At 47.6% G+C, this 25,509-nt stretch overlaps 2 protein-coding genes across 15 annotated transcripts in view; one reads left to right on the top strand and one right to left on the bottom strand.

Moving 5' to 3' along the window:
* ARHGAP10 (Rho GTPase activating protein 10) overlaps positions 1-14,876 on the top strand; it is a 384,526-nt gene extending 369,650 nt beyond the window's left edge. For 4 of the 10 annotated variants that reach the window (XM_061384041.1, XM_061384036.1, XM_061384039.1 and 1 more), the window contains 3 exons: positions 6,451-6,636; positions 7,836-7,907; positions 13,425-14,876. In XM_061384041.1, the coding sequence (XP_061240025.1) occupies positions 6,451-6,636; positions 7,836-7,907; positions 13,425-13,437 (271 nt within the window). In that variant the 3' untranslated portion in view covers positions 13,438-14,876. The other 6 variants (XM_061384037.1, XM_061384040.1, XM_061384046.1 and 3 more) reach the window with 6 other exon arrangements.
* Positions 13,937-25,509, bottom strand: part of NR3C2 (nuclear receptor subfamily 3 group C member 2) — a 439,879-nt gene continuing 428,306 nt past the window's right edge. For all 5 annotated transcript variants that reach the window (XM_061384035.1, XM_061384031.1, XM_061384034.1 and 2 more), the window contains one exon: positions 13,937-16,692. In XM_061384035.1, coding sequence (XP_061240019.1) covers positions 16,537-16,692 — 156 coding nt within the window. In that variant the 3' untranslated portion in view covers positions 13,937-16,536. The remainder of the gene's footprint in view (positions 16,693-25,509) is intronic.

Genomic DNA, 25,509 nt, shown 5'->3' with positions numbered 1-25,509 from the left:
TGGAAGAAATTTGCCTTATGTGAGACCTGCTTGAACCTGCCCTTTTTGGTTCTGGTCGTGCATTTATGAAACCATATTTTTTGGAAGAACTCCTTATACATAAATAGAAAGCACACATGCTTTGTTTTCCAGAAGGAAATGTTGTTCAGCGGCTCAGTCATGTCTGACTCTTTGCAGCCCCATGGACTGCAGCACCCCAGGCTTCCCTGTCCTCTACTGTCTCAAACTCATGCCCGTTGAGTCAGTGATGCCATCCAACCTTCTCATCTTCTGTCATCCCCTTCTTCTCCTGCCTTCAATCTTTCCCAGCATCAGGGACTTTTCCAGTGAGTCAGCTGTTTGCATCACATATAAATGGGGCACTGGAAACTGTAATTAATATGGCCCTTTGATGCGCTAGTGATGCAGAGGCCAGAGTGCTTTAGCAAAGCCCGTCCTCTGGGCCAGCAGACTGGCCATCCCCATCAGTGGCCCCCCCTCCTGCCGAGAGATGGGATGCTGCCTTCTGCCCTGGTGTGCAGCTGGCTGGCAGCCTGGTTTCCATCCTTCCCCACTGGGTTCTTTTCCCACGAGAACACACAGGATGTTTTGACAAACGGAGAGAAGTTGAGCCTGATGTGCCTTTTGGGGGCAAGAGTGAGGGGGTCAAATACAGAAGACCCAGCTGAGAACAACAAGGCCTTTCCGGCGGGGGCGTGGAAGCAGACTGTCAGTGGAGGATCGTGTCCTCGGCGCATGGCTGGAGCCACTGAGTATCTGTGTGCCTTAGCCCTTAACTGACTTGCCCCTGTCTCAAGACACTGGTGCTTTTCCTTAATCGATAAATGCATTGGAAATAAACATGCCCCGTGGTTCTAGTAACACTGAATGAGAGGAAAGGGCATCCCACTGAGCGCAGAGGAGAATCAGGTGAAGAGGTTCAGGGTAAGCTTTTCAGAGAGGCTCCCTAAAAGGAAGATCTGAATTTGAAACTCGTCAGTTACTTGTCAAGCGCTATGGTTTCGCCTGATGTTCACTTTCCCGCTAATCTCTCTTTTGGAAGGCACTGCTGCACGGGTGTCATAGAAGTGAGATTCGGGAAATGCGGGTGGGGAGAGGTGAGGTTTCTCACGCTTCGATCTGTGCGTCTCACGTGCTCCCTCTTCAGCATCATCAGTCGGAAGGCCCGGGCGGTGTACCCCTGTGAAGCAGAACATAGCTCGGAGTTGTCCTTCGAAATTGGAGCCATTTTTGAGGATGGTAAGTGTCCCGTGGGAGCTTTGCGGGAGGTTGCCTTCTGCCCTCACAGAGGGTCTGCAGCCCAGAGCAGGCAGGCGGTCCCTGGCTGTGGGGTTGTCAGGAGCTTGCTGCTTTGGATGGGCGAGGGCCAGCCCACGTGGCTCCCGGGAACTGAAGACCAGGGCCTGTGCATGCCCACTTCTGCTTTAACCTTGGTTTTTCTCCACACTTGGTAACTCTCAAGGTCCTTCATTCAGGACATTTTTGTCCTGATGTAGAGAAGCCGGTGCAAAGTGAAATCAAGAAACGTTTCCAATTTGCACCCTCTGTTTTCCTGCCAGAGTCCCCAGCTCTCTTAAACGCTTCAGGTTCGTCAGCCCTGAGTTACAGGCAAGTGCTGTTGTCAACCGATTTTGCTTTATTGTTCCCTTACATTCTGAGGCTTGACATGGTTTTTGCTCATTGGAGTTGTGTCTGAATCTCTCGATGTGGGTATTGACTTTGCATATTGAGACCAGGGTATAGATTTTATTTGTGTGTTGAATAGTCACACGTAAGCGTTTTAGGAGCTATGCCCGGTTTCAGATTTCACAAATCCCTCCTGTGGTTCCATGTGTATCTCTTCCCTCCCCCTTGATTCCTTCCTTCCCAGTCCTCCTCATTATGAAACTCATTGGTTGCTATGGAAACAGCGATGTTGTGTGGGGGTGTGGCTGCCCAAAAGAGTTCTGGGGAAGCAGCGAGAACCTTTGATGCTTGGAATGGTTGATTAGCCAGAATGTTTGGAATATATGGAGTGCGTCAACACAGCGCCTGGTGCTGTATTGTCAGTGATGTGGCGTGTGCCGATGATTGTGGTTTAGAAAGCAAGCTGCCTCATTTAGAGGAGATTTCTGTATCTGTGGGATACGTACTCTGGAGAGCCAGAGACTGCCGACAGTGTCAGCAAACAAACAACAACAGAAAACCCCATATGTGACAGAATTAAACTCCGTGGAGAAATTTTGTTCTTAAGAGTAGAAGCTTCTGCCGCGGTAACATACACGCACACGGTTTTGCCAGGAGACGGTGGTCGGTTAGCTGCACTGCTCCAGGCCTGTCACATATTGACACCCATAGAGCAGAAGGGAAAGCTGAGAGCGTTGAAACGTGTCATTTAAGACATGAAGATTATTATTATTATTTTTTTTTTTTTGCTGTATCCTCATGTATGGCATCAGAGAAGGCAATGGCATCCCACTCCAGTACTCTTGCCTGGAAAATCCCGTGGATGAAGGAGCCTGGTAGTCTGCAGTCCATGGGGTCGCTAAGAGTCATACAGGACTGAGCGACCTCACTTTCACTTTTCATTTTCATGCATTGGAGAATGAAATGGCAACCCGCTCCAGTGTTCTTGCCTGGAGAATCCCAGGGATGGGGGAGCCTGGTGGGCTGCCGTCTATGGGGTCGCACAGAGTCGGACATGACTGGAGTGACTTAGCAGCAGCTGCAGGTATGGCATGGAGTTGCCCAGGGGCTCAGATAGTGAAGAATCTGCCTGCAATGCAGATGTGGCTTCCATCCCTGGGTTGGAAAGTTCCCCTGGAGAAGGAAATGACGACCCACTCTAGTATTCTTGCTTGGAGAATTCCATGGACAGAAGAGCCTGGCAGGCTACAGTCCACGCGGTTGCAAAAAGTCAGACACTTGGTGAGTCAGCAACAACATGTGCAGTGCGTGTGATCTTAGTTCCTCACCAGGGATTGAACCACTCCCCCTGCAGTGGAATCATGGAGGCTTAACCACTGGACCGCTTTTGACGCTGTGTGATTAGATTTGTTTGGGAGCCCCTGAACACAGCATGGTTCATGTGATGTGTATGTTGGTGGAAGATGTGTCTATTAGGGTGCCTTTGGCTGCAGGTAACAAAAACTGATAGATAGAGCTGGTGGAAGCAGTCATGAAGATGGGTTCCCTCACACAGTAAGAAGTCTGCAGGTGGGGAGCCCCGGGGCTGGTCAGCCACAGCCTCGAGGGTGTCGCCAAAGCCCACAGCGTGTCCATCTCAGGCTGAACACGGGGGCCCTGGCTGCTTCCCCAGGCGGGTGGGAAGGCTGCCCCAGTTCTGGGCATCGTGGCCACACTCAGCCACAGCAGAGAGGCTGTGCCTCATCCTTGTGTTCTGGTTTTTAACTATGAGAAAACCTCTCCCAGCTTCCTTCCTGGGTTATCTGTTCTCAAGTCTCAATAGCCAGAATGAGGTCAGATGCTCACCTTAAACCCACTGCTGGCCAGGACTTCAGACCATACTTGGTCCAGAAATTCCTCCTCTGGGCACAAAGACATAGGAAGGGGGAGTCAGAGTTTCAGTCAAATCTAGTTCTGCCAGCATGGATGATATTGGGAAAGGTCAGCAGAAGTCTGATGCCAGAGATTGAAGACCTCCACTTCTAAAGTCCCGCGGTGGCTTGCAGGAGTCCTTCTAAGAAAAATAGTGTGTGCACAGGTGTGTGTGTCTCTTTCTCTATGTGTGTGTGTGTGTACACAAACATATCCATGTATACATGTACATACATATATGTACACACATGCATCTCAGTGTGTTTTGGGAACAGGAGAGTGATTGAGAGCAGAGAGCTATGGATTGTCAACCCTGCACTTACCTGCCTGAGGTCAGTTGGCTTTTCCACTTTCTGTGTGACCTGGACAAGTTCCTTAAGTTCTCTCTGCCTCAGGTCCTCCATCCTGATCCACAAGGATGTTCTCATGGGTGGTGATGTGTCAGGGCAGCATTTGGGGCCACGAGTGCAGCACAGACATCTGAGGAGGCTGTTGCTGACCACAGAGCTTCACTTGGTGCCCTGTGGACCCAGCTCCAATTTGAGCCAAGGCACATAGCCCTCAGATTGGGGGGTCTGTGGTGCTGGTCTGGCTGGCTGGCTGGGGGACCCAGGGAGTACTGGGTGTTCCTCAGGCCTTCCCCAGGCCAGCTACCCCAGAGATGCTTACTGATGTGTTGACACCCTCCCTCTCCACGAGCATACTTGCCTGTCATTTGATGTGAACTCCATGCCTTGCAGCTCTGCCCCCTCCTTTTGCAGCAGCAAATACACACGGGGACCATGCTCAGAACCCATGCCCCAGACTGACTGTTTCTTAAGGAGGTTCTTAAAGGTCACAGACAGTGAAGACCCTTGTCTTTGCTGTTCAGTCACTAAATCATGTCCCACTCTTTGTGACCTCATGGACTGCAGCCTGCTAGGCTCCTCTGTCCTTCACTATCTCCCAGAGTTTGCTTAAATTCATGTCCATTGAGTTGGTGATGCTCTCTAACCATCTCATCCTCTGCTGCCCTCTTCTCCTGCCCTCAATCTTTCCCAGCACTGGGGTCTTTTCCAGTGAGTTGGCTTTTTGCATCAGGTGGCTAAAGTCTTGGAGCTTCAACTTCAGTATCAGTCCTTCCAGTGAATATTCAGGGCTGATTTCCTTTAGGATTGACTGATTTGATCTCCTTGCAGTCCAAGGGACTCTCAAGAGTCATCTTCAGTACCGTGGTACGAAAACATCAATTCTTCGGTGCTCAGCCTTCTTTATGATCCACCTCTCACATCTGTGCATGACTACTGGAAAAACCATAGCTTTGACTATACGGACTTTCATCATCAAAGTGAGGTCTTTGCTTTTTAATATGCTGTCTAGGTTTGTCATAGCTTTCCTTCCAAGGAGCAAGCATCTTTTAATTTCACAGCTGCAGTCACTGTCTGCAGTGATTTTGGAGTCCCAAGGAAATAAAATCTGTCACTGCTTCTACTTTTCTTCCCATCTATTTGCCGTGAAGTGTTGAGACGCCTAATGCTTAGCTGTTATTCTGGGGCAGTGCCTCCCATATCCCATAGGGGGCGCTGTGTGTGTGTAAGGTCTCAGGGCAGATGACGTTCTCATGCGACACCCCACCTCTACCCCCCAATACACACCTGTATGCGTGTGTGTGCACACACACACATACACAAGGCATGTGTAGGGGTTATTTATGAGGACTCTGACCTGGTCTGAAGCATTGAGAGTGGTCTTGGAGGGCGGGTGGGGTGCCCTCAGAAGGTTGTCCGGGTGTAAATGGGAACAAGAGCAGAGGGCCAGCCATGTAAAGCTCAGACTGTGGCTGGCTACACAGGAGTGGGTTATGAACTCCGTTTGCTGAGTTGCAGTTGCAGTCAGCATTGAAAAATAGGAAAGAGTACATTAAAAAAAAAGGTTCATTGAACATAGTGAGAAGTATTATCCCATGAAGCTTTCGTGTGTTGGGCACATGTCCGTGTGTGCTGGAGTTCAGCTACAGTAGCCATCTTCTGATGGGCTGTGGTCACGGCTGCTGTGCTTGGTCAGTTCCTGACCTGGTCTGCTGGGCCGGGACACACCTCCCCTTCCTTCTGTGGACATGGCTCCATGTCTGCTCCTGGTGTGGCCTGAGCTGGGATCGCCCCATGGCTGTGGGGGTCCAGATGCTTCCAGACCCTGGTGATGAGTGCTTAGACCCCGTGACTGTTGCTGTCCAGCCTGTGCTGGTTGTCCTGCGTATCGTTAGGGCTCTTTGTGGGACCTGGAGTCGCCCGACACTGGCCCAGGTGTGGAAGGCCTCCCTCTGCCCTCAGGAACACCCCACGCAGGTGCCAGTCAGATGGGGTATGCAGAAGAAGCTGGTGAGGCCTGGCCACTGCTGAGAATGGCCGAGGAAGACTCCCCAGAGGAGAGGGTGTCTGGGGGTCTCTGAAGAGGAAGAATCCCCCATGAAGAAGTGGGGGGAAAAGACTTCAGCGGAAAGCACTGCCCATGCAGAGGCCTAGACTCACTTGGGGGTGATTCCCTGAGGGTGACCTGCTTGTGGGCAGAGTCGGGACGGGTGGGGAGGTGGCCGGGCCAGGTGCCTATGGAAGTTTGGGTTTGTTCCTCCGGATGGTGGAGGGTTGTGCTGTGATCAGCCGGGTGTTCTGGAAAGTTCACTGAGCTCCCTGGTGCACCGTGGTTTAGGAGGAGCCCGACCGGACACTGAGGGGATGGTTTAGGAGGCTTCCGTAGGGAGGAGAAGTGGAGGCTGGGGTGACTGGTGGGAGGGGGGCCCCTGTAAATAACTCTTGTGCAGACTTGTAACCAGACGACCCGGGGGTGGCCCCCGTTGGGTTTGGTTGATGCACAGCGGGGCAGGGAGCTCACTGGTGGCAAGTGTTTTGGTAACGAGTGATGTCTCTTCCTTTGCAGTGCAAACCTCAAGGGAACCTGGCTGGCTGGAGGGGACTTTGAATGGCAAGAGGGGGCTGATTCCACAGAATTACGTCAAGCTGCTGTAGTGCCCGGCTGCAGACCCTGGCCCCAGAGCACCTTCCTGGGAGCGGCGAGCCCCGTCCACCTCCCGGGCGGAACCCACGGCCACCTGGACACTCCAGGGTGGGGACCGGGGGGGACAGATGGCTCGAGGCGGGGGGAGAACCGCTTTGGGAGGTGCGGATCCGAGTAGCGGGAGAAGGCTGTCCAGATGGACAGGAGAGACTCTGCATCTGGCATGCCTTGGGACTTGTGGTTTTAAATTATCTGGTCTCCAGGGCAAGGAGGAGGGCGACCTTCTGCTGGCCCACCTGCCCCACTGGCGGCCCCCTCACAGGACACCTCCCCTCACACCTGAAAGGGAACCGTGCTGTGAGATGTGCCCCTAATGCTGGTATCATTGAGGGATTGCAGCAGGCCGGCGCAGGCTGCGTTGGTCTCTGCACCCAGGGCAGCAGACCAAGGCTTCTGCTCGGACGGCCGGCCGCCCTCCCTGGGGACCCACGCTCACTGACTTAGGGCGCCTGCAGACTCACGACAAGCTTCTCTGTGCTGCTCACCGGCGTGCTGTTTCCCCGACATCCCCTGTCCGCCCCGAGTTTCCTGTATATGAAATAAAATCTAATTTACTATGGGATTTGTGTCTCACGTGGGGAAGAGGTGGTGGAACTCACTCGCTCTGTAACATCTCCTGGTGTGGCTGGTGGGTGGGCTTGCACTCTCCCCAGGTGTCGGCATGCACATGCTCACAGGTAGGATGGATTAACCGGGAGCCTGGCTGCTTTGGAATGGGGCATGTTTCTGGGGACAGGGGTCCCCTCTCTGACAGGTGAGATCCTGGCAGGTCCCCTCCAGCTACCTCAGAGGGCCTTGGGGGAGCCCAAACAGGATGGAGCTGGGGTGCTTTCCCCAGAGCTTTGTGTGTGAGGGCAAGCTCCTGACGAGCTTCTGTGTACAGCCCTGTATCACGACGCCCCTCCCCCCAGCCTCCCCCTCCCTCTGTTTTCCAGACTGCAGTGCCCATCTCTCCATCTGGATTAAGCCGGGCTCTAGGGCTGTCTGGGCTACATGGACCCAGACCCTGCTTGGAGGAACTTCTGCCACATCCCTGCACACAGGGTGCTCCAAGCGATGCTTCTGTGGTCTTCTCAGCTTCTGACTCCTAGGCACAGCCTAAACCAACCTCTCCGGGAAGAGGGGACCTCTCTGCCCCCTGACCTGGAGTCCCTGGAGTGTGCAGCTCATTTGTAGGGGCCTCAGGACTGTGAAGCCAGCCCTGCTCCAGGGGCTGCTCAGGGGCCGGCATCTCTCTTTTTCCACAGAGGCTTTCTGGTCTGTCACAGTTCTCCCCTCAGATTGTCCCTGGAAGGATGTGTCTGTCGCCTCTTCCCCAGGTGAGATGATCCCAGAGTGCTGGTTATCAGTTGGAGCTCGCCTCCTCTGGATCATGTAAGGTGTCACGTTTGGGGTCTGGTGTGTGTAGAGAGGCAAGCCCATTGAGAAGAATCCATTTTCTGACTAATGTGTTAAGTCACTTCAGTCATGCCCAACTCTTGGCAACCTCACGGACTGTAGCCCACTAGGCTCTTCTGTCCATGGGGTCGTCCAGGAAGAAATACTGGAGTGTGTTGCCATTAGAGCAGTATAATTAAAAATGCTGAACTGTGGGCCCAGTGGAGAGTACTGGGGCTGCCAGGGGCCCAGGGCCCAGACAATGCCTAGCCCTGGGGCTGTGGGCCAGGCTGGCAAGAGGGTGGGGGTGGCGCCTGTTTTGAGTTCTCCCTTCCTGCTCCTGCCTGCTGCTTAGAGGTACAGGAGAGAAGCTTGGCCTGGAGCAAACTTCCCCATTTCTGTGGGAAAGTGCAAGCTTGTGGGCAGTCAGGGTGAGTGGACTCAGGTTAGCACTGGAGCAATTTCCTAGCTGTGTTCTTCACTGGAGTCCACCCATCGGCAATGGACAGAAGACTGGTCGTGGAAATTGCTGTAAGGTCTGGCTACCGGTGTGGGCTTTCCACATGGCACTAGTGGTAAAGAAACTGCGGCATGGGTTTGATCCCTGGGGCGGGAAGATCCCCTGGAGGAGGGCATGGCAACACACTCTAGTATTCTTGCCTGGAGAATCCCATGGACAGAGGATCCTGGTGGGCTACAGTCCAGAGAGTCACAAAGAGTCAGACACGACTGAAGTGACTTAGCACACGCCCTGGCTACCTGTGTGGTAGGGCAAATTAAATCGACTCTGATTCTGTTCCTCCCTCCTAAAAAGCCAAGGATACTCCGAGATTTGGGGTTGAAGTGATAGTATACGCTCAGCGGGCAATGCTAGTCCCTGTACTGATGTGAGAGTCACTTGCTTCTGGTCCCCGTTGCCATGGGCCACCATCTGGTCACCGCTGCTCCCCTACGGGGATGTTACTGATGTGAGAGTCACTGCATCTTTTTTGTCGGGGCATCTGTGTGTGGGGCATACATGACAGTGTAACAGTAGTGAAGCCTCGGGATAGCGCTGGCTGCAAGGGCTCCCCCAGCCCTGCAAACTCCTCTCTGGCTGTTCCAGGAAGAACAGGGTTACACCAAAGGGGAGCTGGAGTGTCGGGGTGTCTTCCTCTGGGAATAGGTGGTGCCAGGCGGCCCCCGGCCGGGGCGCTTTCCTCTGGGCCTGGCCCAGAGTATGCTTAATAACAGGACCAGGAGGTGCTCTCTTGCACCTGCAGATCTCCATCTCCCCAGAAGAGACAGGAGTGTGGTGGTGTGTGGGTGTAGTTCCCTGAACATCTACTGAAGGCTGGCTGAGCAGCGGCCCTGCCTCCCTCAGGACCCAGGCCCCTCAGCCCACCTCGTTCAGCACCAGCTGCCTCCTCCGGCTGCCATCCTGTGTTCGTTCAGAAGCATGATGGGGGTGGGGGGCGGGCTTTGAGCAAAAGAGGGCACTCAGATTGCTTACTTGCAGTGGAGCTTGCGTTCTGTGGGGTCACTAAAAGGCTGGCCCTGGGGGTCCCTGCACCCGGGAAGGACACGCCAGATAAGAACAGAGCCAGATGGCCTTGGTGGGTTATAACCCCCTTTCTTTGTAGCAACAGAAGCATCTGTAGTTGGGAGTAGGGGGTGGCGGGGTGGGGGGGGAGCTGGGTTGTTTGTGCTGGTGGTGGACGTTCAGCCCATTCGTACTCTGCCCGGACTGACTTAGCCAGGGGAAGTTATTTTAATGAATGCTGTCAGGAGCAGAGAGCGTGGTTCAAGTTCAGTGAGCTGGTCACACTCTTTCTCCTCAACTGTCCTGCTCCTGGGGGCTGGTAAGGGTAAGCGCTGTTAGGAGTTGAATTGTGTACCCCTTCCAAAATTCATATGCTGAAGTCCTAACCCCGGTACCTGAATGTGACCTCATTGGGCAACAGGATCAAGGACAGTGTCAAGACACACAGGGAGACGATGGCCACGTCCAAGCCAGGGAGAGGCCGAATCCTCCCTTAGAGGGACCCAACCCTGGTGACCTTGTGATCTCAGACTTCCAGCCTCCCAGATGGGGAGACGAGACATTCCTGTTGGTTTTAAGCACCCCCATTTGTGGTACCTTGTGGCATTTCTAGGAAACAAATACGGTGGCTAAAAGTGCATGTTTTGAGTTAAAAAAAAACATATATACCTATTTTGAAATTCTGTTTTCCATTTTGTACCTTGCTGATCTTGAATGTGTTCCCTTGACCTCTTATGTGTCAGTTTGCAGCCATGAAATGGAGAGAGTGGTACCAGCCTCCTTGGAGGACTGTGAAAAATGATGATGTGAAGCGTCTGGAGGGCACCCAGCAAGAAACGGGGTTTAGTAAATGGGGAAGATGGGAGAAGGCAACCCCGAGGGGCCCTGGGGGCTGGTCTCTGCCCCCTTCTCTCACAGCCACGCCCTGCTTCCCTCTAGCCTGCGCGCTCCAAGGCCATGCCTTGCTCTCTCCCTTTGCCCTACATAGTCCAGCCTTCCCCTGCCTTCCCAAGGGCACTCCATGCCTTTATTTTTTAAGTAATTCACTTGGCTTAGTTGAGGCTGTTGTTAGTTGTGGTGTGGAGGCTTAGCTGCCCCAAGGTATGTGGGATATTAGTTCCCCCACCAGGAATCGAATCCATGTTCCCTGCATTGGAAGGCCGATTTTCAACCACTGGACTACCAGGGAAGTCCCCCGTTCCCTTTCCCACTGGGTCCCTTGTCACCTGCTCACTGGTTGTCCCCTCAAGACTCTCACCGCCCAGCCAGATGTTCTGCGGGACTCTGAGTCTTCCAGAGCCACCCGACTTTCTTCCCTCCCTCCTGCGGGAGGAAGTTATTCCAGGAGCGTGTCCTCAAACAGCTTCCTGGCTGGAGCTCTGAGAACGTCTTCTCCGATGCTTGTCAGCGCTCTTTATCCTCGACTGGCCTGGGTGGTAATTTATCGCTACCCTGTCTGGGTAAGCTGGCACATTCTCCTGATGCCTTCATGTCTGGCTAAAAGTGTCTCAATCTGCTGAGTAGAATACCTTGGAGAATTCTTTCCTATCAGAAGATCAACTCGATTGGAAAGAAGAGTTTTAATTTTTGCCCAACAGACTTGCACTTTGGACTTCGGCTTCATTGAGGCTGCTCAATACCATGCATTGTAGTTTCTGGATTTTTCCTTCCTTCGATGGTTTAACAGCTGCAGGTGGAGCAGCTCAGAGTGTGGGCAGAACACGATCTGACTCAGCTCAAGCAAGTTTTCACCACAACCCTCTCTGGATCAGGCTGGACCAGGGCACGAAGATCCAAAGAGATGGGTTTTTCTGGCCATGGAAAACTTGAAAATCACCGTCTTGGCAACATAAATTCTATGAAAAAATACCTAAATTGTGCATGGTACATTGGTTGAATTATCCCAAATTTCACCCCTCACTGGATGCACGTCCTTATGGGTAACCCTCCCACGTGAACTATGGGCCTGACTTTGTAATTTGCTTTGGCCAACGAAACAGGCAAACTTGATGCAATGAGAAGCTTGAAGAGCACTGTGCATGTCCACTGTCCTAGAGCCTTATTTATATGTACCATGAAAATGCGCCCAGACTGGCCTGCCAGAGGACAGGCCATGTGGAGCAAAACTAGCTCAGACCAGCTGGCTACATGGCCAGCCCAGCCAAGCCCAGCCGGGCCCAGCCCAGCAGAACTTCCCCTGCTGGCTGACTTAGGAGAGTAATAAATGATGGTCACTTTAAGCCACTCAGTGTTGGGTGGTTTGTCGCAAACTGCGACTGTACTCCTTCACTCACTCTGCTTTGGATTCAGGTTTGGTCTGAGAGTCCCTTGGCCAGCAAGAGATCAAACCAGTCATTCCTAAAGGAAATCAGTCCTGAATGTTCATTGGAAGGACTGATGCTGAAGCTGAACTTTGGCTACCTGATGCAAAGAGTCAACTCATTGGAAAAGATCCTGATGCTGGGAGAGATTGAGGGCAAGAGGAGAAGCAGGTGACAGAGGATGGAATGGTTGAATGGCATCACCAACTCAATGGACATGAGTTTGAGCAAACTTTGGAAAGTAATGAAGGACAGGGAAACCTGGAGTGTTACAGTCCATGGTGTTGCAATGAGTCGGACACGACTTAGCAACTAACAACAGGTTTGGTCTGTGTTGAATGTTAAAATCCTATTTTACTCTTTTCTTATCCAACATTGTTTGGGAAGCCGCTGCTTTATTTCCAAGAAAATTGCTGCAACAGCAATTGGATGATTTGAAATTAAGGTGCTGGAGATACTTGTAATCAAGTCATTTTAGTCTGTGGACATTTGAAGTTTATGAGAAAGTATGTGGAGCTGCCCTGGAGAAGGAAATGGTACCCACTCCAGTATTCTTGCCTGGAAAGTCCCGTGGATGGAGGAGCCTGGCGGGCTGCAGTCCATGGGGTCACAAAGAGTCCAGACACAACTGAGAGACTAACACACATGTGAAGCTGACTTTAAAATAAGGGAACAACGTTTTCTATTTGTTTGAGGGACACTTATAACAAACCCCTAACTATATATGCATCACTATACATAATTTTTGGAGAAGGCGATGGCACCCCACCCCAGTACTCTCGCCTGGAAAATCCCATGGATGGAGGAGCCTGGTGGGCTGCAGTCTGTGGGGTCGCTAAGAGTTGGACACGACTGAGCGACTTCACTTTCACTTTTCACTTTCATGATTGGCAAGGAAATGGCAACCCACTCCAGTGTTCTTGCCTGGAGAATCCCAGGGACAGAGGAGCCTGTTGGGCTGCCGTCTATGGGGTCACACAGAGTCAGACATGACTGACGCGACTTAGCAGCAGCAGCATGCATAATTTTTACTGCTTTGGCATACAGTGGCTGGCTGGCTCGCTCAGCGGCAGAAACTTAGTTCTTAGCTAATGATTCCTAAATGTGCAGGTGGATCCTTTGGGTCTGAAAGCACTTTGATACCTTCCTAGAAATACAGGAAGGTTCCTGGCTCATTGACCCAGGAATAAGCCTGCTCTATGAAGAAAGAGCACACACTTTAACCAAGGGTGCACATCCATGGGGCCCCATATCTAGCCACGCAGACTCACAGACCATGACGGTTTTTGTTTAAAGTTAGAGGCTGTGAGAAACCCTGTTCCCTCATAGGTCAGAATGCACACATTCTAAGATCTAAAATTACCTTCGTTTTCAATAAATTTTTACAAACAAATCTGCGCACAAAGCTTAATTTTTTTTCCTGTGCTGTTTCATGGCTAACATTGTGTTTCAGAAATACATCAGTTGTACTAAAGCAAAGTTGTGTTTAACCGTCAGTCTTCTAGTTTGACTGTCACTTAAATGACACGTTAAAAATGTACATGAGTTTCTCTTGTGGGAAATACACGTTTTCTAGTTTTCAGATGAGCTGACAATTCCTGACTGCTCTTTTGTAGTCTGTATTGCTGAATGAGGTCCAGAGGGCAGCCTGTAAGGAATGTGAGGAGCATTATGACTGATGGTAATGGAGTCTCTTGACAGCCCAAGCGGATCTGGGGTAAGAGTAAGACTCCACTGTGTGGAGGAGGACCTGGAAACGAGATGGGGCGTCTGGTCTACTCAGGTGAGTCTCAAAGTCTGTAAACAAGCTTGCATGTGGTTGTGAAGATAAATGAGGCCATGTAAGTATCAAATTTAGTGGCTACATCAGCAGTAATTATTGTTATGAAATTGTCATGGGGTATATTTCAGTGAACCAAATATTAGCACTAAGAAACAAAACATTTAACCAGTCCCCCAGTAGAGTAATTAATATGCGGATAACACAGGGCTTCCTAACATGGCTAGGGGCTGGGCATAGGGATTCCATCTTGGATGTAGGCAGAGGGGCATACGATCCAGATTTAAAAGGCCATAAAATCCACGTGTTCCTATAGACGTTTAAATGAACTGTTTCCAAAACAACAGGTGATTAAAGTAAAGGATTTATTGTAATCTGCTTACAGTCCTTTGCAAAGACAGACATATGTTTTTGCATAAAGATATAAATTGCTTCATTTTAAACTAATTTAGTGTGGTTTTTTTAATTATATGAAGAAGTTTTGGTGAATTATGAATTGTACCAAACCAAGATTTTAAAGAGCAATATGGTACAAAAGTAAGAGCAGACAGACAATCTGGACTGGGACAGGCATTCAACAGTGGATTTAGAATATGGCTTTGCTGTTTACTCAAGCAAAGTTACCCGGAGACACACAAAGAGTCAGTAACTTTGTTAATACAAAAAGCTGATGCAGACTGTCTCCATCCCAAACCCGGTTACGTCGAAATTCTGATTTCATAAAAAGTCAGTCTGAGTTAAAAGCTGCTCTTATGAAGCCACTTCTTTCCCAGAAACCCCCCAGTCCGCATGCGGCGTATTTACCACCTTCCAAGTGTGCCTTTCATATTGCTGTGCATGTAAGTTGACTGTGTTGAAAGATCTGCCTATAAATTAAATTCCTGAAATTGCAAATTATGTAAGAAAACACTCCTCTGTCTGAGTGCAGCTTTCACAGGTTTCCCCTTGCATAAGGCAGGTGTCTTCTGAGAGACAGGGTAATGTTGCCTGCATGGTGAACCCTGGAGAAAAGGGTCGATCCCAGCGCTGCCATCTCCCGGCCTTGGGGTTCCCCAGCTCGCTCTAGCTTTTAGGTTTTGGAAAAGAATAAGATTTCACCGAGTACCTGAAGATTATCATCACTTTTCCAAGATTAATTTGGCCTCTATTCAAAGTAGTTTATTTAGTGCAATCATATTAAGTTTCCCCAAAGATATATATATATATATGTTTGTGATTTGGGGCAAGAGAAAAAGCCATAAATTGCCTTAGTGCCAAACAGATTAGTGAATTAAAAATTTTAGTGCCACTGTCTTGCTTTTATGATCTGTAGTGTTTTTTTTTTCCCCCAAAACTGTTTACATATAAAATTTTATTTTTAAATCCTACCTTTTAAAAATCTAAAAACCCTCTAATTATCGTGCGGTCTCCACGCTGTTCTGACTGAACTGTGCCCAGGGGCATCTTCCAAGGGCTTCCTGCCATGACCTACGTGTTCCTGTGACCAGTTCCAGGAGTGCAACACCCCCTTCTGTGACCGGAAGTGAACATTTCACCTTTTGCAGACATAGAGAGTGCATGGAATTTTTCCCCGCCCCCCCGAAAGGAGAAAATTCAATTTCTAAAATGGGATGAAGATGAGCACTTTGAGCCACAGCCTTTCCAGTCTCTCTCCTAACGTGGATTCTGCTTCTCAAGGGGGAAGAGGCAGCTTTCCTAAAGCCACAGCACTCCTGGGACATCCTCTCACAGGGGTGTCGTCGAAGGACGCCTTTACGGAGCTGCAGACACCACGCTGCGCTGTCCCCACTGGAAGGAGGATGGAGCCGAAGCCGGAAAATGCACTCGAGTCCCATGAACACCCCAAGCGGGAGACCAAGGACAAAACGCAAGTACAGAAGTAGTAGAAAGGCTGAGAGACAACCAAAGAGGTTTAAGTGTGGTTATTTACAACAGAGACTGTAAAACGGTAAATTAGATATGAAGCTAAAAAAGGCACAGCTTTCCCTTTCTTAAATACACTGTAAACGGTTCATGGTGCATGCAGAACATTTCACTTTACAAAAAAAAAAAATTTTTTTTTACCTTGTTGGTTTAGACAAAGATAGTACTTAAATAGTCTCCAGCAAAATAGAATTCTTTCAAAAATACTTTCCCATTCATCCTATTAACCATTAAAGTTTTTTTTTTTTTTGTATGCGTCTCATTTACAAAAGTTCCTTATACCTTATTTTAGGTCCTTCACAATTTATACATACAATAATGTACAGCACAGCAAAAGACTGCAAAAATTATCTGTAAAGCCAACACAATAGATACTAGAAATTGAAACCAAGGCATTTTTCTGAACATCTTATCCATTCTAATTAAATAATAAGTGGAGAGGGTGTGGATACCAGTGATGCAGAAAGACGTGGGTGAAGACGCACCCCTGTGGGAGCTGCCAGTCCACTCCACGTGCTCTGTTATTACACAACAGGAATCTGTATATATTTTTTTGTTTTTTTTTTTAAATAACAAAAGAATATTAATGCCCCATATTGACTATACGTTTTTATGTGCAAACCAAGGGTGAGCTTGAAAAAGTTCGTTAGTTCTTGAACCCTTTTAACACAAGCAAACGATCCCAGAAATGACATGGCATAGTTAAAACTTCCATCTGTTAAAATATCAAAATCAGACAGTTATTGACTAGATATGGCTTTTCATCCAGAGGAACAGGAACATGTTTCTAAGCGCTGGGGGTTGGAGAAGGAAGAACCTTCCAGACTGTGCAGGTCTCGCCAAAGCCACGTCACCCTGCCTGCCTGCCTCCCAACCCTTGACATGATTTTCAACTTGAGAAACTGCTGAACAAGTGGGAATAAACCATCATGTGTGTCAAAAATAGGATTTTTCTTGGGTCCTTCGTGGGTGTGGAACAACACGGGGAAACTTAAGGCAACGTTCTTCTTGTGAGACGTCTCCCGTCACTTCCTGTGAAAGTAAAGGGTCTTGGCATTCCCGGACTCCACCTTTGGCAGCTGGTCACTGATGATCTCCACCAGCATCGCTGGGAACTCCACTTTCAGCGCCTGGGACTCCCGGAAGGTATAGAAGCAAAATTCCAACAAGTCGCTCACCAGCTGCAACAGACAGACAGAGGGCCGTGAGGGCGAAGCCCGATTCCCACTCTGGCCTGCAGCTGGGGCAACGTTCATAAACCCGACCGTGTCTACGAAGCCGCCTAGCTCACGTGGCCAAGTCATCCATCCCGGGGGAGGAAGGAGGATGTACCTGCTGCGTGGAATATGCCTTTTGTGCAAAACGGATTCCAGTGGCTCAGGGCCAGTAACAGAGCCCAGAGTGGCAGCAGACATCACTGACTCATTTGTAAGTGTGGAGTTGGGTGGGGCAGGTATCAATACACGTGTGTAGCTCTGGACCCTGGCACTGAGCCTTCCCCAGCCCGTAAGGCCTGACCGGCCCTGCCAGTGGAGCTGTGGCTGCTGGGGGGCCAGACTCCTTCCTTCAGGACCCCGGTCCTGAGCTGGGGGCTGAGAAGTCTTTCTTAAGGTGGAATTGACATATAACTTGGTGGGAGTTTAAGGTGTACAAGGGGTAGATTTGACACACTTATAATACTGCAACATGAACACCTCTATAAGGTACATCGTTACCATTTCTTTTTTATGGTAAGAACTTTTAGATCTCACTTAGCAGCTTTCCAGTGTATAACACGGCATTATTACTATAGCCACCATGCTGTATACCAGATCCCCAGAACTTGTTCCTCTTATAACTGGAAATTTGTACTCTTTTACCAATGTCTCATTTTTCCCACCTTCTGGTAACCACCATTCTACTGTTTCTATTCGTTTGCTTTTTTAGGTTCCACATGTGAGGTTGTACAGGAGGAGTTTTCTGTCTGATTTATCTCACTGAGCATAATCCTTCCTGGGCTTCCCTGGTAGCTCAGATGGTAAAGAATCCACCTGCCATGCTGGAGACCAGGGTTTGATCCCCGGGTTGGGAAGATCCCCTGGAGGAGAGCATGGCAACCCACTCCAGTATTCTTGCCTGGAGAATCCCCATGGAGAGGGGAGTCTGCGGGCTACAGTCCACGGAGTTGCAGAGAGTCAGACACGACTGAGCAACTAAGCACACGGCACAGTCTTCCCTCAGTGCACCCATGTTGTTGCAAAGAGTGGTGTTTCCTTGTTTCTCATGGCTGGATAATGTTCCTCTGTGTGTGTGTAGTATACACTGATGTATTATATATATATATGTATATATGTGTGTGTGTATATATATGTACTATTATCTTTATCCATTCATCCATTCTCAGTCACTCTGAGAACATGAAAACATCAAGGAAAACTGTCTTGCCATCTGTCCAGCTATCTTCCCTCCTCTGTGACCCAAGGACTTTGCTATCCTCCTGGAGCTGAACTACTCCCAATTCTGTAAGTTAAGAAAAAGACAAACCCACAAATGCAGTATAGCATTACTGGTTGCTTACTAGGAATATAATTTAAAATCAGAAAGTATATATTCTAATTTTTCTTGAGTTAATTCCATATCCTATTATGGGAAAAATGACTTTTGGTCATTTCCCACTGTATTAAAGTAGGTAATATTAACACAACATATAAAATAACTGCCATCTTAATAAAGTGGTTTTCACTTTATCAAGTGAAAATCTGTAACTTTCCCTCATCGCAGCACTGTTTATAATAGCCAGGACATGGAAGCAACCTAGATGCCCATCAGCAGATGAATGGATAAGAAAGCTGTGGTACATATACACAATGGAGTATTACTCAGCCATTAAAAAGAATACATTTGAATCAGTTCTAATGAGGTGGATGAAACTGGAGCCTATTATACAGAGTGAAGTAAGCCAGAAAGAAAAACACCAATACAGTATACTAACGCATATATATGGAATTTAGAAAGATAGTATTAATAACCCTGTGTACGAGACAGCAAAAGAGACACAGGTGTATAGAACAGTCTTATGGACTCTGTGGGAGAGGGAGAGGGTGGGGAGATTTGAGAGAATGGCATTGAAACATGTAAAATATCATGTATGAAATGAGTCACCAGTCCAGGTTTGATGCACGATACTGGATGCTTGGGGCTGGTGCACTGGGACGACCCAGAGGGAGGGTATGGGGAGGGAGGAGGGAAGAGGGTTCAGGATGGGGAACACAGGTATACCTGTGGCGGATTCATTTCGATATTTGGCAAAACTAATACAATATTGTAAAGTTTAAAAAAAAAAAAAAAGGCAATCTGCAGGCTTATATTGAGTCAGGTAGTAAATAACTGTGTGGTAAGGCCTTCAAAACAAACCAGGAATCTCAGAAAACCCATGGGGAGCAATATCTGATGCTTCTGTTTGTGCCTGAATATGCCCTCAGTCTGCAGACTGGTATCTCCCTAGGCAGGTTCCAAGGACTGAACTCTCTGTACCCACAGAAAGTTGAGGCCTCACAGGCTGTGAGACAGCGTGAGGCAGTCTCTGCTCTGGCTTGTTCAGGCACACACGTGCTTGCTTAGTGAATGATAGGCCTCAACTTCCCCATCTATAAAATGGGGGCAAGAAGAGTATCCTGCTGCTATTGGGACATCCCTCCTGGTCCAGTGGTTAAGACCCCCCATGCTTCCAATGCAGGGGGCACGGGATTTGATTCCTGGTCAGGGGACTGAGAGCCCACATGCCGTGTGGCACAGCCAAAAAAAAAAAAAAAAAAACTATCTGCTGCATGAGGCTGCAGGAGTGACTGAATCTGTGAACTGCATGGAGTAAACACTGAATGGGTCCCAGTTCACAATCATCCTTTCCCTCTTCCCAAACTCCTTCCACCATCATTTTTCTCTGCAAACTAGGACACAGTTTGCAAGACCTGCTCTGGAGCATCTCTGTGTAACTTGGTTCTCAGGCCCCCCCTTCTATAAAACGTGAGATGTGGGAACTTTACGTTTGGCCTTTTCTGGAAAGAGACTCTTGAATGAGATCTGCAATGGCAAGTTGCTTGATTGTTTCAGGTGGTGGGCCAGTGGCTGTGAGAACTAAAAGCCAAGCTGGGTCTTGCTCACCAGACTTGGTGCCACAAAGAAGTCTCACCATGGGTGGCAAGGCATGCCTGTCAGTGGCGCCGGCCGAGGGCACCTGGGACCTAGTTTAGGTTCACCCTGGTCTCCGCCCCTGCTGCTCCTGAGCAGGACAGCAGAGCTCTGCCACACCCGACATGTCTTTGGGGATGGGACGGGCTCACATCCAGAGAGAAAGGCTCCCTGTGGCTCAGAGCGTCTGGGGGGGGCTGAGGTCTTACCCACCTCTCATCCATCCATCCCAGTGAGGGCACCTACCCCAGACCAGGCGCTGGGACCCTCAGTGGACATGACAGAGTCCTGTTCTACTGGGAGGAGATGTCAGCGCAGGAGGTCAGGTATGGATGGTGGCCAGAGTGAAAAGGGGACCTTGGTACGTGGCCCGAGGACGGTGGAGTGGGGTCTCTCAGCGCACTCAGAGCAGCAGGAAGCTTGTGGGCGGCACCTGCTGGCTGACAGACTACCATCCCTGATGCGTCAGCTGAGGGCCAGGGCCACTTAGGGGTTTATGCTGCAAATAGGTGCCAGCACTGCTGACTTCTGTATGCGATGAGAGATGAGGAAGCAGAGGCAACCAGTCCGTGAACCTGAAGTAGCATGCAGGGGAGCACCTGTGAGTCTGTGAATGGGGACAGGCCCCGTCTTTACCAGCCACATGAGCGTCACCTAGGAGATGCGGAGCATGGACCAGATGGGAGGAGAGCAGGCCCCAGGGCTCGGCGGGCCTTCCTGACAGGCTGGCTGGGGGCAACTGTCCTAGGTGCTACTATGACCCTGCATATTATAACCAGGGGCTGGCATTTCCTGCCCACCTCTGGACCACGGGCAAGGAAAGCAGCTTGATTCCAGTCGTGAGCTATACCCAGGGCTTCTGTTCAAAAGAGATGTCAGCTGCCGAGGGAGGGGTCTCACGTGGGGTAGCCTCTGACCCTGAGAACACCTGAAGGGGGGCCCCGTTATCACTAACTACTCTTAGGAAAGGGTTCACTGCTTGCTGTTGGGGTGGCCAAGATGCCCAGAAGCCCCCAGGAGCTACCAGAAGGCGCTAGCTGCCTCACAAGCCTGCCTGACTTACTGCCCTCGGAGGGCTGCAAAGCTCTGAAGACCCCAACCCAGCAGAACCTGGGCCGGTGGTTGCAGTTGGTGGGGTCAGAGAACATCTGAGAATAAAAGCCAGGAGCCCCTGGTCCGGGCTGTATGACCTGCCTGCCAGACGCCTGCGGACCCGCAGCGCCCTCCCACAGCCAGAGCAGCAGGTGTCCCTGGCCCTTCAGAGATGCTGAGGCGCCTGCTGCTGCAATGCGTACAAGGGAACCATCCCTCCTGGAGAAAAACAAGGCACAGGAAGAGTGAGGCTGCAGATGTCAGGGCATGAGGTGGGGAATAGATCCTCAGAGCTAGGGATTTACATTTTGTTGCATCGGCAGGAATGCTGACCCAACAGAATGTACACCAGTTCCTGAGACAAACTGCTGTATCATGGAGACACATCTATTGGTAATGCTGCACACAAGCTTGAGTCTCCTGGGTGTCAGCGCCCACGTGCAGCAGGTGGCTTCTCTGTCCGAGCCCAAAGGAGCCAGGAAACACAGGGACAACGAGGTATGTGTGATGCACGTCCCTCACGAGGCACCGTCCTGTCCTCTGCCCCAGGCACAGAGGGCTGGTGGGGGCAGGAAGGCCACAGTCAACAACCTGGAGGGTCGGTAAGTACAGGCTAGAAGGAGAGTCACGAAGCCTAATTATCATAAGCAATAAGAGTCCACACAAACTCTGCCGGCCAGAAGGGAATGGCAGGATTAAAGTACTGAAAGGGAAAAATCTACAACCAAGATTATTGTACCCAGCAAGGATCTCATTCAAAATTGATGGAGAAATAAAAAGGGACTTATATAGTCAAGAGATACGAGAAGAAAAAGATCTACAAAATCAACCCCAAACAATTAAGAAAATGGCAATAGGAACATATATATCAATAATTTAAATGTAAACAGATTAAATGCTCCAACCGAAAGACACAAATTGGCGAATGGATACAAAAAGAAGACCCATATATATGCTGTCTACAAGAAACCCACTTCAGACCTAAAGACACATATAGACTGAAAGTGAGAGGATAGAAAAATATATTTCATGCAAATGGGAAGCAAAAGAAATCTGGATTATCAATCCTCATATCAGACAAAATAGACCTTAAAGGAGATTACAAGAGATAAGGAAGGACACTACATAATGATCAAGGGATCAATCTAAGAGGAAAATATAAGAATTGTAAATATCTATGCACCCAACATAGGAGCACCTCAATATATAAGACAAACACTAGCAGACATAACAGGAGAAACTTAGAGTAACACATTAATAGGAGACTTTAACCCCTCACTTACACCAATGGACAGATCATCTGAACAGAAAATTAATAAGGAAACACAAGTCTTAAGTGATACATTAGATGAGATAGAACTCATTGATATCTTCAGGACATTCCATCCAAATGTAAAAAAATACACCTTCTTCTCAAATGCACATGGAACATTCTCCAGGATAGACCACATCTTGGGTCACAAATCAAGCCTCAGTAAATTTAAGAAAACTGAAATCATATCAAGCATCTTCTCTGACCACAATACTATGAGATTAGGTATCAATTACAAGGAAAAAACCCTGTAAATACACAAACACATGGAGATTAAATAATGTTTCTAAATAACCAACAGGTTACTGAAGAAATCAAAAGGTAAATGAAAAATTTCTAGAAACAAATGACAATGAAAACACAACTCAAAACCTATGGGATGCAGCAAAAGCAGTTCTAAGAGGGAAGTTTATAGCAATACAATCCTACCTCAAGAAACAAGAAAAACATTGAACACAACCTAACTTTACACCTAAAACAAATGGGAAAAAAAGAATAAAAATCCCCCAAAATTAGTAGAAGGAAAGAAAGAATAAAGATCAGAGCAGAAATAAATGAAAAAGAAATGAAAAAAACAATAGTAAAGATTAATAAAACTAAAAGCTGGTTCTTTCAGAAGATAAACAAAATTGACAAACCTTTAGCCAGACTCAACAAGAAAAAAAGAATCAAATCAACAAAATTAGAAATGAAAAAGGAGAGGTTACAACAGACAATACAGAAATACAAAGGATAATAAGAGACTATTATGAACAACTATATGGCAATAAAATGGATAACCTGCAAGAAACGGACAGATTGTTTGAAAAGTTCAACCTTCCAAGACTGAACCAGGAAGAAATAGAAATTATGAACAACCCAGTTACAAGCATGGAAATTGAAGCTGTGATCAATAATCTCCCAAAAAACAAAAGCCCAGGACCAGATGGCTTCATAGGAGAATTCTATCAAACATTTGCCTATCCTTCTAAAACTTTTTCAAAAAATTGCAGAGGAAGGAACACTTCCAAACTCATTCTACAAGGCCACCATCACCCTGATACTAAAACCAGACAAAAACAACACAAAAAAAGAAAACTATAGGCCAATATCACTGATGAACATAGATGCAAAAATCCTCAACAAAACTTTAGTAAACAGAATTCAGCAACACATCAAAAAGCTCATACACCATGATCAAGTTGGGTTTATTCCAGGGGTGCAAGAATTCTTCAATATATGCAAATCAATCAATGTTATACACAATATTAACAAATTTAAAGATAAAAACCATATGATAACCTCAATATATGCAGAAAAAGCCTTTGACAAAATTAAGCACCCATTTATGATCAAAACTCTTCAAAAAATGGGCATAGAAGGAACCTACCTCAACACAGTAAAGGCCATATATGATAAGCCTACAGCAAACATTATTCTCAATGGTGAAACAGTGAAAACATTCCCCCTAAGATGAGGAAAAAGACAAGGGTGTCCACTTTCACCACTACTAGTCAACACAGTTCTGGATGCTACAGCAATCAGAGAAGAAAAAGATAAAAGGAATCCAGATCCAAAAAAAAGAAGTAAAGCTCTCACTGTTTGCAGATGACATGATACTGAACATAGAAAACCCCTAGGATAGTGTCAGAAAATGACTAGAGCTAATCAGTGAATTTAGCAAAGTTGCAGGATACAAAATCAATACACAGAAATCACTTGCATTTCTATATACTAAGAATGAAAAATCAGCAAGAAATTAAGGAATCAATCCCATTCATCACTGCAACAAAAAGAATTAAATATCTAGGAATAAACTTACCTAAGGAGACAAAAGAACTGTACACAGAAAGTATAAGACACTAATAAAAGAAATTAAAGACAACAAACAAATGGAGAGATATTCCTTGTTCCTGAGTAGGAAGAATCAATATTGTGAAAATGACTATATTACCAAATGCAATCTACAGATCAAATGCGATCCCTATCAAATTACCAATGGTGTTTTTCACAGAACTAGAACAAAAAATTTCACAATTCATATGGGAACACAAAAGACCCTGAAGAGCCAAAGCAGTCTTGAGAAAGAATGGAACTGGAGAAATCAACCTTCCTGACTCCAGATGATACTACAAAGCTACAGTCATCAAGACAGTATGGTACTGGCACAAAGACAGAAATATAGACCAATGGAACAAGATAGAAAGCTCAGAAATAAACCCATGCACCTATGGGTCCCTTATTTTTGACAAAGGAGGCAAGAATATACAATGGGGCAAAGACAGCCTCTTCAATAAATGGTGCTGGGAAAACCGGACAGCTACAAGTAAAAGAATGAAATTAGAACACTTCCTAACATCATACACAAAGATAAACTCAAAATGGATTAAAGACCTAAATGTAAGACCAGAAACTTTTAAAACCCTTAGAGGAAAAGATAGACATAGAAAAACTCGATGACATAAATCAAAGCAAGATCCCTCTATGACCCACCTCCTAGAGTAATGGAAATAAAAATAAAAGTAAACAAGTGGGACCTGATTAAACTTAAAAAGTTTTTGCACAGCAAAGGAAACTATAAGCAAGGTGAAAAGACGACCCTTGGAATGGGAAAAAATAATAGCAAATGAAACAACTGACAAAGGATTAATTTTCAAAATATACAAGCAGCTCATGCAACTCAATACCAGAAAAACAAACAGCTCAAACAAAAGTGGAACAAGACCTAAACAGACATTTCTCCAAAGACGACACACTGATGGCTAACAAACACATGAAAAGATGGTCAACATCACTCAATTTTAGAAAAATCAAAACTACAATATCACCTCACACCAGTCAGAATGGCCATCATCAAAAATCTATAAACAATAAATGCTGGAGAGGGTGTGGAGAAAAGGGAATGCTCTTGCATTGTTGGTGGGAATGTAAATTGATAGAGCCATTATGGAAGAGTGTATGGAGATTCCTTAAAAAACTAGGAATAAAACCACCATATGACCCAGCAATCCCACTCCAAGGCATATATTCTGAGGAAACCAAAATTGAAACAGACACATGTATCCCATTGTTCACTGCAGCACTATTTACAATAGCTAGAACATGGAAGCAACCTAGATGCCCATCGACAGATGAATGGATAAAGAAGCTGTGGTACATATACATGATGGAATATTACTCAGCCATAAAAAGGAACAAGTTTGAGTCAGTTCTAATGAGGTGGATGAACCAAGAACCTATTATATAGAATGAAGTGAGTCAGAAAGAGAAAGATAGATATCGTATTCTAACACATACATACAGAATCTAGAAAAACGGTACTGAAGAATGTATTTACAGGGCAGCAATGGAGAAACAGAATAAACTTACGGACATGAGGAGAGGGTGAGATGTATGGAAAGAGTAACATGGAAACTTACATTACGATATGTAAAATAGATAGGCAGGG

Source organism: Bos javanicus, chromosome 17, assembly GCF_032452875.1.
Source record: "Bos javanicus breed banteng chromosome 17, ARS-OSU_banteng_1.0, whole genome shotgun sequence".
NCBI classification, from domain to species: Eukaryota; Metazoa; Chordata; class Mammalia; order Artiodactyla; family Bovidae; genus Bos; species Bos javanicus.
This window is presented reverse-complemented; position numbering and strand designations above follow the sequence as displayed.